Genomic DNA, 14,974 nt, shown 5'->3' on the forward strand with positions numbered 1-14,974 from the left:
ATCGAAGTCCTCGCGTTTAACCACTCTGGTTCCTTTAAGTTGGGACCCAAGTTTATTTCGTAGAAACATATTATTCTTAGACAATAACTGAGGTGGCAAATCCTTACGTCTCATTTGCCCAGAAAATTTTACTTTTGTGGGCCAAACCGCATCACGAAACTCAACAAATTTTCGATAAATGTTTCACCGGATCAGCTAAACGGCGATTTAAACAAACCCAAAAATCAGGAGTCAGTGATTTTAAATCTATTACGATCAATAATTGTCAGGTATTCCAGTAACCAGGTAATCCAGTAAACAAACTATAAAGTAAAACAAAGAAGTAAATATAAAACAAGTATCATTCACACTACTTTAATGGAACAACTGAAGATGATTTTGTAGATGACTTTAAGCTTGTTTTTGACCGCGACGACTTTGACCCCGACATTGACCTCAACGACATTGACCCCGACGACCTCGACTCCGACGACCTCGACTCCGACGACTTTGACTCACACCTCAATTTCAAACTGACAGAATTATGAACTCTTTGATGATGTCTTTTTAGATTTGCTGAATATATCGTTTTGAACGGGCAAAGGTCACATTTAGTGGGCCTGATGTTTTTCTGGTGAACGCGGGCAACGTGCCTTGCAGTAATGTACTGCGCACGTGATTCATACTCACAAAACCTGCACTCAAACCGTTTCCCCTTGCGTTCATTCACCACCACAACACTACTCGCAGGTGCCCGTCTTTTGCGCAAATTGCGTACAAGATCCATCCTCTCATTGTCAATGTCCAACACCTTCCTGACCGTAACAATACCATGACATGACTTTGTTTCCTGATCAGCCACTATAAACATAACTTCCTGCTGGCATTTCATGATAGATTCATGCAACTCAACGGTTATAACGACCTGCTCCATATCGATACACAACAATTCAATCAAAGTCTCGAGTCAACAACACAAATATCAGGCACAAGTTTCAATCAAATCTGAAATACACAACATATGAAGACCATTGAGTCTACTATTCAAACACTGGGAAAAGGTTATCATAAATACACTGATTAACACTGGGGTTGACACCACACGGGCTTAATACTTTGGTGCATTCACGTCATTCAGGTAGAAACGCCGGAGGTCGGCGGAGGTCGGTGGATGTCGGAAGTTGGCGGAGGTCGGTGAAAGTCGGCGGAGGTCGGAAGTCGGCGGAGGTCGGTGAAAGTCGGCGGAGGTCGGAAGTCGGCGGAGGTAGGTGGAAGTCGGCGGAGGTAGGCGGATGTCGGAAGTCGGCGGAGGTTGGCGGAAGTCGGCGGAGGTCGGCGGAGGTCGGAGGTCGGCGGAAGTCGGCGGAAGTCGGTGGAGGTCGGAGGTCGGCGGAAGTCGGTGGAGGTCGATGTGTGAGTTAATTGTGGTGTAGTTCGTAGAAGTTCAGCTAGAATGCAGCTCCGGGTATCGACACGTTGAAAATTTCATGCATGATATCAGTCATTCGAAATTTTCAAAATTTGCTGTGTACAGTCTGTTAGTTCTTTGTATGTACAGTCTGATCTGAAACATTCTGTGCAGTGTTAACCAATATTGTAAATGATGCTGCGAAGAAAAAGGAAAACTGGGATGTTGCCTAATCGAGTCTGCGCAGACTGGCAAAAGTATTTATACTGCTATTTGTCTGGTACAGTAATGGTTACAATTGAAAATCAATGGTACAGCAATGAAACTCACTGTGACCAAGGTACGGGTAGCCCCATCCCATCGCAGGCAAAACATGTAAAAAAAATTAATAGTAACGCCGTGCTATATACACAATACACAATTGGTGTAACTCTGCGTTGAAAAACAATAAAGCTAACTGTTTTAATGTCTAAACAATGCCTAAATATAGGGTATCTACATAATACTAAAAATAGGGGGATTGAATCTTCAGTTTCCTTTTATTAATTAAATTATCTAAGATCCCAGCGATGAGACAATTCTTCTAGACATTAGGCTATCCTTTCACGACTTTGTTTTTGAATCCCCGCTAAAATGCCACTCTTTTTTGGTTTCCTCTTGTCGTCTATTCCTGGTAGAATGTTATTTCTTTTACCGTACCTGTTTTGGTGTGTGTGCTAAATAGGAGTGTTCGCGCACAAAATAAGCGTTTCACCTTGATAATGAATTAAATTGTATTATAGTTCGCATATAGAAGGGAAAACAGGGTTATGCTCTAAAACTGTGCAGGTAAAATTATCTAAAAATTCAGGTAAATTTACCTGCGCTGTGCACGCGTTCTGGCGTTCCTGCATGTTACCTGCACCGTGCCTAATGACCTTAAAAATTAACTGAAAATTTCACTGTCCTGCACATATTAAACAGAACAAAAAGGAAAATTTACCCGCGTATTTGCCCTAACTTTTAAGATATTTAGCCCTCACAGCAAAAGGACTGTGAGGGTAAATTTTATTAAAAAATAGAATTTAAAATTTAGGTTACACGTGATTCAACTGAGCTCGTCAATTTCAGGAAAAATGTTGACATGAAACGGCATCAAAACCTTAGAATTGTTTTTCAACTACAATTCAAAAGTCAGATCAGAGAAAAATACTAAATAATGATGCATTACATCCTTATCTTTACCAAAAAGCAGTTTATCTTCGAAATCCTAAAAAGTAAAGAGATTTTGGAAACTCAATTGAGTATGTTCACGAGGTTAGTTTCATACCATGACTAGTGGCACGAGAAGAAGTAAAAAATCTTTTTGGTATCGTTTTTTGTCAAAAGTTTGTTTCACATTCGCGTTTTTTTTATTTATTATATGTAATATTCTTTGAAGAAGAGATTACACATTATTCTGTTGAACTCAATAAGTGTTCAGCAATTTTACTATTTAAAGCAAATGATTATAAATTGAATTGTTTGCTAATGATTAGGTCAGTAAGATTGAGAGAGAAAAATGAATTGAACAGTTTATATATTGGTTTTTCTTGACCACTAGTTTTTTCAAATTCGGATAAGAAGTTTTAAACAGGAATAGCATTTTCAGTCACCTTTTTTCGCAACATATTCATCAGACCAGGCTTGGCCATCTAAGACACCACCCACAACTAGACCATGATGTGACAAAAATTTGATAGTACATGCTTTATTTCGTCGGGTTTTTTTACGACCCATGTTTTAAGATTAGTATTCTAAGCGTCCGTCAATCGAATAACTATGCTAATTTATTTCAAATTTCCTTCAAAATTTGTTATTTGTGCCCCCAAACTTAAGAAAAATTATATCGTCAAAACCTGGCAGTCAATTGTCACTGGTTTCAACGAGGTAAGGCACTAAATTTCACATTAGGTAGCTTTATTCCACGTTACCAATTCTCACTGTCACAGTATCTAATTACAAAAATGAAAAAAGATTAAATGGTGTTTAATTTCAGAAAGATGCCTCTTGATACGATTAGTGGATTATGAAGACAATAAGCGGTTTTACAATTACCATAACACTATTAAAAAGTACAACTGAGTATTTTTATTTGGTCTTAATAACTATTAATAAAAACCGGAGCTAAAGAGTTAGGCTAATTTTGTGCTCAAACTGGTGCATTTGTATCCTTAAATACTCCTGAAAAGTTTTAAGTCCTTTCAACAATATACGTTATTTAATTCCACGCTTTGCGTAACTAAATTCCATCGCTTAAAATATATATGAATTGTGAAAAATTTGGACAAGTTGTTGTCAATTGATTCCACATAACGCCAAAATTATTGAAATTTGTTTTTTCGGACATTGGTTTTCGGACATTGGCTAATGAGAAAGACTCAAAATTCCTAATTCTGAAAAAAGTGTACAATTGAAAGCGTTCCTCCTAGTATATTTTTTCATCTTTTTAAAGGCCAAATGTCTTTTTTGAAGGCCTTGTTTCATAATTTAAAAAAACTTATAGGTTTTCATGTGATACGCCACAAGGTGAAGCAATTGCTTTTTACTAATTTCTTATTTTTTCAAGCATTTCATATCGCAATTTTTTTTGCAGAGCTGTTGGTGGTGATCTCGTTGATCTGAATTGAATCACAATTAATACGAACTTTCCAATACTTCAGAGATACTGTGTTTCACATCAACTTCACACATTCTTTCTACATCAACTGAGATCGGAATAGGTCCATAGAAAACATATTCACAGAATGGAAATTAAATCATTTTTGTTTTTTAAAAGTCCCGATTGTTCGAGGAGAAATGGATTTTTTTGACGAATTGATTGATAAAATTTTTGCATTTTGCACCATTTGTCTCACATTAAATCTTATCGTTTTTCAGTTATTCAATTTAAGATCTAATCCAAGTCCAATATGTCAAGTTGTGCACCAATTGCTGTTACTGATTTAATATAAAAACTAGTTGTGCGAGTTCATCAAAGGTTTGATCTCGTAACTATCATGTTCAGAATTTTCTAGGCAATATTGATTGCTTAGAGTTAATTGCAGTAGAGCCTCAATAGACTTGAAGCATTTAGATAATTTTTCTTTAGTGTTCCCTAGAGTATTACACACTTGTAACTCCCCTTAATGGGCTAAGTAGAATTCAAAGAAATAACATCAACTTTGCAACCCAGTAACTCCAACTGGCCGCCCTCGGATAGGTGGGTGGTGTTAAAGTCAACACAATCGCACTGTTTTTGTTCACTAGGGTATGTAGCCCGCGGGTATTTAAGTGAAGATTAAATCAACCCCCCTTTTGTTTGTATAATCCAGCGTATCAACGTCTCAAAGTGATCACAGCGTAAGCAATACAGATCCAATGTCCAGTTTTACCGTTTTCACAAATAAACAAAATCAGTATGTCTGATCCAAAATGACAAATGCCAGTCAAATATTCATAACTAATTTATTGATTATATAGATTACTTTTTTTACATTTTCTTTTTCGTACGTTAGAATTCAGTTCTTCTAATTGCATTCTTTTTTCGTACTCGCACTTTCAACCTACAAACGGCATAGTTCTTCATATTTTAGACGGAGCGCCATTAAAAGCTCTTTCTCAAATAGGTTATCTTTCCCATTTCTTGTATTATCTCAAAAGGCGGAACGAATTCGTCTTGAGAAGATTACAAGATCGTTAAAATGAGTTTCTTAAACTATCTAGTTTTTACCGCCATCATTATAAAGCTATCTAATTCTCAACCGTGAACTATCAAAATTTTCCCACGTGAACGAATTTTCTGTACTTTCTTGTTCAAAAGTATTGAGGACCGGAAAAACAGAATTTGCATTTTATTACGGATGGGAGAGTGGTATGGGATATAAGGCCAAAACTCTGGAGCCATTTTTGTAACCCTTAGGCAAAAGTTTTGAACTATTGGTTTGTGGATAACAGGCGAATACTTCATTTTGCTGTACTTCAGAGTCTATTTGACGCTATATAGAGTTCTCAAGTGACCCTAACAAATGTCTGTACATGATATTTTCTTACAAAAAGCAGTTAAGGTTTTTTTCAAAAATGAGTATTTGCAGCATCTCAGTTTATGTCCAACCCCCTAATTATAGTTGGGTAAACTAATTTATGCGAATTACACGCTAAATATATATCTCTGGTCTTCTCAACTGCTCCAATCAATAAAAAGAGTATAAATTCAGTGAAGTAAAGCCACAAATTTCTTTCCTTTTGAGTCTCTTTTGGCTTCTAATTCAATAGTTTGCGTCAAGATATTGATCCCCCTATTGTGCTTGGCGAGAAAGCTGTCTAGACTAAAAGGCTTACTCCATATATATTATTTCAAATCCCTCAGTTTGTAGGGTAATAGTTTTGACAAATTTTTGGTTTTCTCTTTACGGTTTGGTTAGTTTTCCATTCAGCAGTAACTCTTTTTGTCAAACTTTAGACAACAAGGCGAGATCTGAAATGTAGACAAGCTACAGTGTCATCATGTTTCCATAAGGATAACTTAGTTTCCCGGGTGGTAAATTGCCATACTCAACAAAATAGTGCAGATTTCACAGCACTTTAAAAATTTTTAAGCAAATTTACGACTTAATTTGCTAATCTTATAATATTTTATATAAAAACATAAAACATATGATTTATTTGATTATGTAAGACTCGATATTACATACATATATGCATACACACGCACACACACACACACACACACACACACACACACACACACACACACACACACATATATATATATATATATATATTATATATATATATATATATATATATATATATATATATATATATATATACACACACACATACACACATACACACCCACATACATATATATATATATATATATATATATATATATTACACACAGACATACACACATACACACGCACACACACACATATATATATATATATAACACACAGACATACACACATACACACGCACACACACACACACACACATACATATATATATATATATATATATATATATATATATATATATATATATATGAATGAGACTTGAAATAGACTCCAATTTATTAAAAATTTTATTTGGTGTTTAAACTTCTAGAAATAAACACAATCTCACAGAAAATTTAAAAAGCAAACCTACGTCGAACTAGCACACACGTTTGAGTATAAAACAATCAAAACGTCGGGTTAGTGAAGAATAAGTTACAAATCGACAAAACAATAGTGAATTTCTTTAAAAACGTTGTTACTTTGGAATCAGAGCTCTAAACTATTCGATGTCAATGGGACACATTCGAATGTTTCATTAAGACTTCCCTAGAACGATTTTTAGTCTGGTAGGCAGGCAGATTTTTTTCATAATTCCAATAGTAAGTTTAAGCAAAAACTGGTTGAAAAATCAAATACCTTTAAAATTCAAAGCTCTCCATATTTTTACAGAATTAAAAAGCACCAATTTTACATTTACGATAACCCCTCAATCGATTGGGAAAATGATATTCGGGTTATTGTCACTTTTGACTTATGAAGACTTCAATAAACGAGATTAGGGGCGAGACAACAGGCACTGTTCTCAGGCTGTGATAAAACTGCAGACAAAAATATCAGTCGTTAAAACTCCAAAATTAAAAACAAATTTTCAAAATAAAGCTTTTCAATGTAATTAATGCTCCAAACTACAAATTGAGATTGTGATAAGAATCATTTAAAGCGTTTAAGATCTTCAATGAGACCCGTCAATTTCAGGACTCAATAACAGTACATTCCAAAAACTTTTTAAAAAAGTAAAATTTTCATGAAAATTTTAATGTGGAAGTCAACAAATTTATTCAGACAAATTATTCAAACAAATAGCCCACATACAAATTCAGCAGGATGTGGTCACATTAAGACAAATGCGTCATTTTTAGCATACTTCACCAGAAACAAAAAAACAGTTGAGCAAATAGTTCTTAGGGGTTAGAAGAATCATAGTTTTTAAGACGAGAATCTTATCAGATTTGCATTATTGAATGACTAAGGTTGGGCCTAAGCTTTCACACAAATGTAAGATTTGTGGAACTAATTTGGTAACGAAACAATCTGAACTCGGTGATTGTGCAATGAATTTACGCCATTTTTCATTATATAGATCTCAATAAAGACAAAGCGGCTCGGTAATGTGCAATCGCACATGAGGTTCCGACCCCGCTCATCCACAATTTTGGCATAATTGTCTACCAAATGAGGAACAGATAGAAAAACACAAAAAATTCAAGTATTTTTCAAAAAAAAACTGGTGTATGAACGAAAAGACAGCCTCCAAAGCAAATAACTCAGTGGAGTAAAAAAGATGCATTAGATTGATGAGATATGCCGATATTAAGAAAGCGAGCGAAAACGAACGGCAAAATCAAACAACAACAATAAACATTAATTATATGAAAAAATTTTTGTCCGTTTTAAAAAATAAAAATTAATAACAAAGTCAAAATAGCGTCCGATAAAACTGAAAATAACCAAAATAACTTGCAATTCACCAGAGAAAAATGGTTATTCACCAGTTCATTATAAAGCTCTGTAACAATTAGACAAAAACGAACAGAAACTTAAAGTTAGAAATTTCGCTGAATTTTTTCAAAAAAATAATTAATTCCAAAGTAATGAAAACCATTAAGAATCAACTAAAATATTCCATAGGTTTACAAAAAGAACAACAAACAGTCAACAAACTAAAAATCAATGAAAACTTGCCAGAAAATGCTTTGGAAGCTGTAAAGCCATACATTGGCCCCCAAAATATGTTCATTTGTACCTTCGTCGAACACCGATAATGTGGTCGCTCATTAATGAAAATAAGCATCAATTAGCCAAAAAAAAATTCAAAATTATGTATTACTTGATTTTTTTTTCAAAAAAAAATTATTTCCAAAGACATGAAAGCCATTAATTACAAAATGAAAAAGTTGAATAGGTTTGTCCATTCTTCCAAAAAAACCCTTGAGAACTGCAATTATCCCGAATATGTCTTACGTCTACAAAAAGAACGTAAAATATGACAAAAATCAAAAATTCATTTACTTTTTTTGTGAAGAACCCGTGTGGAAGCCAGTAAAGTCATAACGAATTCTCTTAAAGCATTAGATTTTGTGACAACAATCCCTTTTGACAACTTCCCTTGAAATGTATTATGTGACCTCTCATTAAGGAAACTAGGTAACAATTAGACCAAAAAGAGAAAAAAGCAAGTTTAGAACTTGTTTTTATCGAAAAAAAGCAAGAGTAATACTTGTTTTTATCGAAAAAAATATATTTCCAAAGACAGGAAAGCCATTAAATACAAAATGAAAAAATTGAATAGGTTCGTTTATTCTTCCAAAGGAAGCCCTTGAGACCTGCAATTATCCAGAACAAGTCTTACGTCTACAAAAAGAACGTCAAATATGACAAAAATTAATTTACTTTTCTTGTGAAAAACCCGTGTTGAAGCCAGTAAATTCATAACGAATTCTTTAAAAACATTAGATTTTGTGACAACAATCCCTTTTGACACCTTCCCTTGACAAAAATAATTCATCTGTAACCTTTAATTAACGAGACCAGGTAACAAACAGACAATAAAAGAAACAAAATTACGAAGTTGAAATATTTTTTTTTATCATTTTGGAAAACAATTGTTTTCAAACTCATGAAAGCCATTATCTATCTTCTAATACAAGAGCATCGGCTCATTTACACTTCCAGGAAAAACCAATCAAACCGGGTCATTGTACAGGAATTTAAATACGACTAAAAAGACAAAGTAAAAACGACAGTTAAAGACAAAATTAAAAAATTCAATTAAATTCTTCGAGAAAGTATTGTCGAAGCGGTAAAGAACCACAATCTATATCTCTAAAGAATTAAATATTATCAATTGTGCGTTATTTTTAACGCAAAAATGTGATATATGAACTGACAATAAGGTGATAATTTGACAAAATTAGAAAACATGAAAAATGGGCAAATAACTAAAAATTAAAAGAATTTGTGAAATCTAGTATTATCAAAGCCAGAACACCATAACTTAAGGCGTAAAACCGAAATAAAGACTATATTTGATTTCAACAGAAAAAAATAGCACCCTTTGTTTGCTGGCACTAAGCTACAAGTTGACCAAAGTAAGAGAAAAATGGAGGCAAAGTTCAATAAGCCATTTTTTATTTAAAAATCAAACATTTTAATTGTCAAAACGACCATAAGCATTCAAGCAATCAACTAGATAAATTAATTTCGAGCTTATTAGGAAACCAATAGGACATATCACTACTGAGCTTTGATTTGAAATGTTCTGTTATTTAATTAATATAAAAAAGATCTTTTTTTTTAAAAAAAAACCGACTGATGACAATCCGAATTATTTTTGGATTGTAACGGTCCAAGATTGGTACAGAACTAGTCCCGCTAATGTTGATTGTCCATTAGGAATATTTAATTTTTGGAATGTCATTGATTTAGATATTTTGTTTGTTAAAAAATCAAAAGTAAATGCTGCGTTTTTGATAATCAACGAATAAAGTTAGCAAAAATCGGCAAAGTTTTATTTACAGAGCACTCTCAATGGATGTTGAAGTGGAATTAGCCCCCTTTTCAGTCTACAAAGATTGTGTTAGTGTTGTTTGGGTGTGCACTGCCTGCAAATATAATCAGAGTGGACTAAAGAAACTTATTTCTTGCTGTTTTTGATGAAAAAGTCTGAACTTTGTGAAATTTTTAGCCGGAATTTGTGACAAAAAAATCAATGAAAATAGCCGACAATGTATTTTGTCTTTAAAAGTAAAATCAACAACATTTTCATGAAAAATTTTATTAAATTTTATCAAAATTGGCAAAATTTTAGTCAAAAATTCCGTAAAAAGGTGAATGAAATCAACGGAATTCACTTTATTTTCTCGAAGGTTTAAACCTCGATATCTCCCTGTCAAAAAGAAAATCAAAAAAATCTTTTTAACTCCATATTCTACGCTGGACAAGCTTTCTAATGATACCAGTCTCAACTCTCTACGATGAATATATCGATCGGCCAAAATTGACTGAACAAAAAAACCCAGTTGAGTATATAGTTCCTCCCCCCTCAAGAGGGGGTCGGAACAAATAAGATTTGTAAACAAAATTAGCTACTAGCTCAGCTACCAAAATCCTTGATGCTACTTTTACACATCATTCCTTATATGGTGTCTCCATCCTCTAGAAAAGATTATTTGTAAATAAAAAAAATTAATGCTTCGAATTGCTCAATCAAGCTTTGATATAAAACCAACGTTCAGAAGTCGAAAAATGTTTTAATTTAATCAGTTTATTTCTTGATAGCTTTCTCAATATACAAAAGATTTATCACCTTGTAATTACACTTTTCGGAGAAATCAAGCTTTAAAAAGCATCGAGTTTGAACGCTATTATTATTTTTTTTACCCAACGTTCTTCATTATAAATATCCAATTTATTCTCTTCAGTTGTCCTCCAATGTGCCCTCCCAAGCAAACTTTTCATTTAGTAATTGGATTGGTACATGGCTTAATTCGAAAAAAACGTAGTCTATAATGTCTCTGATTGACAGAAAAATATCATTTTTTAGCAAAATTTTGGCTTCTTCTCTTTTAAGTTATCACCTGTTGAGCACGCTGAACATAAAAGAAGTTAAACATTCAGCTGCGATAATCTGTTATTTTGCTGAAAAATTTAATCTGTTGTTCAACTGTATTGAACAAAATAGCAAATTCAAAAGAAGAAAGCCAACTCCTTTAATGCATGGTAGAATTTCATTTCTTGAACCTAATTTGAAACTTACAGGCTCGGTCAAAAATTCCCCAAACAGAGACAAAAGCGTGTTCAAAAGTAAAACCCTCTTTCTTTACATTTTCTAACAAAAGATTTTTCTTTTCTGCGAATTAAAAATTGATGAACTTCGCTCTTCAATGTCGAGATTTTCAGGCACTTTTGCTCTTCTAAATCAATTCTGCTGTTGAAATTTTAACATCAATCCTCCTTTATATCCTGTGCGCATTTAGTGGTAACGAAGCATGATTCTTTCGAAATTATTCTTTTTTGGTCCCATAATTTTTATAATTACACTAAGTGGGAGTGAGAGGGTTGGGGCGGGGGGGGGGGGCGGGGGAGATTAGATCCGATATTTCTTCGAATATTGTAACACTTCTTTGATTACTTCTGTCATTGAAAAGTTGGTGTTTTGATAGTTTATAGTTTTCGAAACCAGAACAAAGAATTCAAGGAATTACATTTTTTGTCGAGCCAGGTTGACCCAACTTCGTACTAAGGTGTTGGAAACTGATGGTTCCAGATCGTTTCTGATCGCAGAAATTAGGGGACTCAGAAAATTGAAATTTGTAGATTATTTTGACAATAAACAACTATCAAGCAATATACACACTTTCTTCAATCTATAATTTCATTTGATGATAATAACTAATTGCCAAACACAGAGTTGAAATTGTGAAATTGTTTTGGAAGAAAGATAACACAAACCAACTGATCAATTAAACTTTTCTTATCAACAAGTCGTAAAAATTCACGATTTCAAACTGAAATGGTTTCCATTAAAAGTCTGTCTTATATATCTAGAAATGCTAACAGTACGAATCAAATTTTGCAGCTTTGTAACAATTACGCCATTTTAGAAACTCTTATCAAATTCTTAAGACCATTTCAATCTTGACAAGCTGTTTAATATATTTTTCATTAGGATTGGTTACCTAACTAAGGTTTAAGCAATTAAGTAAGCGTTGAAATCTATCAAAACTCAAGTGTAAACTAATTATAACCAGCTGGTTATTAGAAGCCCATTGGACGGTATATGACTAAAAGGTGAAACTTTAGAGACAAATCAATTTATTTGTGTCAAAAGAGTTTACTTGTTCACTACTTTTTACTCTCGCTCTGGGATTAATCTCCCATAATTTTGTGGGTGTAAACCGTTATTACCTGTGCTATTATGTCCTGAATTTACACTTCAGTCTGGATGTTATTGATCTTGTGTCAAATCCATTCTAGCAACTGGGTGACATTTTGAATTATTCTCAAATTAATTAGCACTTACTTTTTCCACCCTCCACCAATTTCCTCTCAAAGGCGTGAGTTTTAGACTGCCGACTTCATTCATTTCTCGCACCGCTTCAGCTTTATTTTTTAAAAGTTAAATTTATGAAATATTTTTAATGAAAAATTTTCTATGAAAAAACGAGTACTGAATAAATGTATACCAGTACAGTTTAATTTATCGATTGTTTAATTTCCAATTTCTCTTATTGCCGTATCCAGTTTATATTTGATATTTCCAATTCCTCTCTTTTCGTTTATCGATAAAAACTTGATACTATTCTAAATTGGAATCAATTTTATTCATCATCAACTGCGAATCTATTTTTTTTTCAAATGGAAAATTGTCTTAACTTATTGACCTAAAAAGCGATAGCAGTTTACCCTTCCCTTCGATTATTTTTAATCTAACTCACGTTATATGATACCCCTTTACTTTCTTATAGAATCGAAGGAAGTAACCTAGGTTCATCTTATCAATTCAAAGACGTTACTGTCGTGCAGTTGCAAAATGCAGCTATGCTTACTTCTTCTTTGTTCCAGGTAAATTAATTTTATTATCTTAATTTATAACACAAATAGCTAAAATATGAATTTTCTTGTGCCTTGTTTGACATTTTTTGTGATGCGATTAGGAAACATTTTCTGCTGGTAATTAAAAAAATAAATAGGGGAAATGGGGTGAAATTCCCTATCTGATTTTTTTCAACCCTCCAATTTTATAATTCAACTCTCCAATTTTTCAACCCTCCAATAATTAGGGGTGAGAAAAATTATGCTCGGGTGGTGGCTGTATTTTGGCAATGTTAGACCAAAATTAGGAATTTCTAATGAGCATATCCATCAGAAAAAAATGAAAAAAATTTGTTAATTTGGCGATAGATTCATATATAATGAGAAAACTGAATGAAATAATGAAAATTACTGATTTCTTTAATTTTATTTTGTTCCGGCAAAATTGATGATTGTAACAGTTTAGTGAGTGCGTCATCGAACTTTCCGAAGGTCACAAAGTGGATATTTTTAGAGTCATTGCAGGTTGAGGTCCCAGACGGAAAGTCGACATGTCCAGATCCAGATGAACGCACGACAAGAATACACAAACTCGGAATACTCCATCCAAATTTTGGTCTAATTTGCCTAACTCCTTAGCCGAATGAAAAACCACTATTTTTCGAAATGTATAAAAGCGAAAACGTCGAAATTACTTCTGAAATACTGACTCTTTTTCAAGAAAAGCGATATTAATAGTTTCTTTCAACATAGACATAGACGCTTTCTGTCTGGGACGGTCTGGACCTAAACACTTTTCATTCGGGACGGTCTAGACATATACAATTTCGGTCTGGGACCCCAACCTCGGATTATCTTTATTTTAAGATTCCTGAATTTTTGTTAAATCCCTTTTTTACTGCTACTTAGCATACTAGCATGCAAAATTATTCTAGAGCAGATGGAATTCAAAAGCTTGTATTAATTTAAGGGGCACTCAAAGTTTGTATGGCACCATTATCTGTCAATTGACATCCCAGCTGAATTTTTGACTTTTTAACCAGAGAATTCAAGCAATTTCATTTTTTTTCACTCCGGTTAGAAGAACTTTGATGAAGTTAGTTACTGCAGCTTTTACCAATCGCTGAAAGCTTCCGGGTTTTCTTTTTTTATTTTTGATCGTTCAGAATCTCAATCTCTATTCTATGTATGGCGCTTGATGGCATGATATGACAATAAGCATAAGCACGCGTTTTCTTCAAAAAACGTGACTTCCAATTGAGAAGTCTTTTTAGCTGGTTTATTGGAAATAAAATTTGAAAAATGGGGGCAAAAGGGGGGCTATATGGGGGCTAAAGCTTCAACTTTTAATGTTGAGTTTCCTCAATAAACAGAAGTATAACTGAATTCAGTACTTAACAAAGAATTATATCCGATAAATTAGTTTTTAGAACAGAGGTAAGTAAGTTTTTCTCAAACATAAACTATCTGACGGTTGAAAAAGGGATTGTACCCAATCATCATTCCTTAAAAATTATTTACTAAAATCTCTATCTTTTACCTTTTACCTTTTTTTCTAAAGAGCCCGGCGATGTTTTGATAACGGCGAAGAAGCATCTCATAGGGTTTTCTTTTATTCATTGAACTAGTTTTTCCTAAGAAATGGTAGAACATAACTGTACTTACATAACCGAACTTACATAGAACAATTATACTTTTGGTTTTTTATATATTCTCATCTGCAATTTACAAAACTGACAGACAATGCGTGCTGATATTTGTTTTATTCCTCGTTGGATTTAATATCTGAATTTCAGACGTCATTTCAAAACATTTGTTTTTGTCAGCAAATTGACTGCAGGTAGAACCAGTTTCTAAGTAGATGAATTTCGCAGCCATGAGCAATTGTTTTGCAGAACAAGCTGCTTTGCGAAAGACTAAAAAACTGCCTGTGTGATGTGACGCGCTGATGAAATATTGAATAACTCTTTAATGAGATTTTTGATGAACAACT

General features: G+C 33.5%; 1 protein-coding gene across 4 annotated transcripts in view; it reads left to right on the forward strand.

Annotated features, from left to right (window-relative positions):
• The window catches only part of LOC142338561 (acetylcholine receptor subunit beta-like 2), a 58,550-nt gene that overhangs the window by 8,063 nt on the left and 35,513 nt on the right, over positions 1-14,974 (forward strand). For 2 of the 4 annotated variants that reach the window (XM_075388353.1, XM_075388354.1), the window contains exon 2: positions 12,250-13,011. In XM_075388353.1, coding sequence (XP_075244468.1) covers positions 12,980-13,011 — 32 coding nt within the window. In that variant the 5' untranslated portion in view covers positions 12,250-12,979. Of the gene's footprint in view, positions 1-11,373; positions 11,426-12,249; positions 13,012-14,974 lie in introns of those variants that run through there. The other 2 variants (XM_075388355.1, XM_075388356.1) reach the window with 2 other exon arrangements.

The sequence above is a fragment of the Convolutriloba macropyga genome, chromosome 4 (genome assembly GCF_964194025.1).
Source record: "Convolutriloba macropyga chromosome 4, txConMacr16.3, whole genome shotgun sequence".
Classification (NCBI taxonomy): Eukaryota; Metazoa; Xenacoelomorpha; order Acoela; family Convolutidae; genus Convolutriloba; species Convolutriloba macropyga.